The sequence below is a fragment of the Parasteatoda tepidariorum genome, chromosome 7 (assembly GCF_043381705.1).
Source record: "Parasteatoda tepidariorum isolate YZ-2023 chromosome 7, CAS_Ptep_4.0, whole genome shotgun sequence".
Classification (NCBI taxonomy): Eukaryota; Metazoa; Arthropoda; class Arachnida; order Araneae; family Theridiidae; genus Parasteatoda; species Parasteatoda tepidariorum.
Genome location: NC_092210.1, coordinates 59,232,539 through 59,234,410, shown reverse-complemented (window position 1 = coordinate 59,234,410; position 1,872 = coordinate 59,232,539). Strand labels below are relative to the sequence as shown.

The 1,872-nt window shown below is 28.2% G+C and overlaps 1 protein-coding gene across 2 annotated transcripts in view; it reads left to right on the top strand.

The window, feature by feature from the left end:
- LOC107439335 (fatty acyl-CoA reductase 1) overlaps nucleotides 1-1,872 on the top strand; it is a 32,884-nt gene that overhangs the window by 14,250 nt on the left and 16,762 nt on the right. For both annotated transcript variants that reach the window (XM_016051895.3, XM_043040133.2), the window contains exon 7: nucleotides 539-583. In XM_016051895.3, the coding sequence (XP_015907381.1) occupies nucleotides 539-583 (45 nt within the window). The remainder of the gene's footprint in view (nucleotides 1-538; nucleotides 584-1,872) is intronic.

Sequence of the window (1,872 nt, the reverse complement as noted above, 5' to 3'; positions counted from 1 at the left end):
AATTGTTATCCACTAAATTTGAAAATAAAAAATACTACCCTATTAAATTATATGTGTATCAAAACAAACTAAAAAAATATTTATAGAAAAACAATACTTTTATTATTTTTATGCTAGTGAGAACCCAAACAATATGGAAATGAATGAGGGAAAACTGGATCCTACCACGTGATTTCCCGGCCAATAAAAATGTAGCGTTAAACGTTTAACGCAACCTTGTCGGAAGTCGCATAAGAAGTATAACTTCAAAAATACTAAAGGAATGATGGTAAATAAATATTGTAATATTTTACAGATTTATACCTTCATATTTAATGTTTAGGGCAACCTTAAGATTTTAGTATAACTGGATCTTGTCATGTGATTCATCTGTTAGATGAGAAGGCACGAATCTGTCATCAATTTTAAGCTTATAATAATTTTAATTTAAAACTATTTTCTCCTTCCATGTACCTTCTTCTATGGATGGTTTATTCGATATCACAAAACATGAAAAGCATGATAATTTTTTTTGTTAATTGGTCATATTTATTTTTAGGGCTACGTTGAAGAAGGATCTGGTGTTGTTGATCTTCCACTAGGGGTAAGTGTTATTTTATTTATATATTGCAGTCTAACACACATTTAATGTATATATAATTAGCCACCTGCGGAGACTAGTTGCTCCGCCAACAGAACCTCAACATTTTGGGGTTCCACATTGTTATTCAACTGAACAAACTCACCGCTTCTGAGGCTCCACATTTGTTCAAGTTGCTTTCGGCAACATGCAGCTTTGTCGAAAAAATATACTGGTATAAAATGTTATGTGAGAAAATATTAAGAGATTTTAAAGAGAGTCATTAAAGAGTGTTTCAAATTGAATACGCAAATTTCTACAATTGTCAAATAGAAATTGCCATAAAAATATGTCATAAATCCATTTTCTAAAGTATGACACTATATTTCTGTCTTAATAACGCATGTGCGAAATAAGTCTTTTAAAATAAGCAATAAATAATCAATAAACAGAACATTTTTCAACAAATTAATACCATTGTTTTTCAACCTCTAATTATAAATTACCAATGTCGTACATTTTCATGCGACCTACCTTTATTCTGATTACTCTGTAATCGTTTTTATTATCTTGATTTCAAGTAGGGGAGAGTCGGGTAGCCCCGCTCACTTAAGGAGTATTGCTTATATTTCTATATAGTATTGAGTATTAATCAATATTTTTGTATGCTTCTATTGTTTTATCATCTAATTAAATAATGCAAAAAGAATAAACCAAAAAAAGAATAGTTTAACTTAAAATAGAAATTTAAAAAAACATGTTTTTCAGCTCTTTTCAAAATGTGTCGGGTAGCCCCGCCTAGTTACAAAAATTATGTTTTTTTTACTGTTTTTTCAGGCGTAAATGAAAATGACTTATGTATTAACAATAGGTAAACCTCGTTTATCATTTTTATCACAAAATTATTTTATTTATTACATATTTATATACTTTTAGTGAATTCTATCATTTAATAACAATAATTAAAAACAACAATATTTGTTGTTAAAAATGCATATCACATTCAAATTTGAAGCAATAAAATAATAATCTCTGCAACCGTACATTTATCGACGAAATAAAATTGGTCGTTGATACCCCACATTCATGTGAGCGGGGCTACCCGAAATCCAATTTTTTTGTAAATTTGTAATTACTCGAACAATTTTTCACATATAAACTTCTTTCTTTGTGCAAATTAAACTTAAGACTAATTACTTTAATGCTGTATGTATAGAAAAAATTATTTTTTTAGTATTAAAATGAAGTTTAATCGAAACATTCAACCAATTTTTCTTAATTTCATGACTACTGTATTCAACATATTTTCAAAA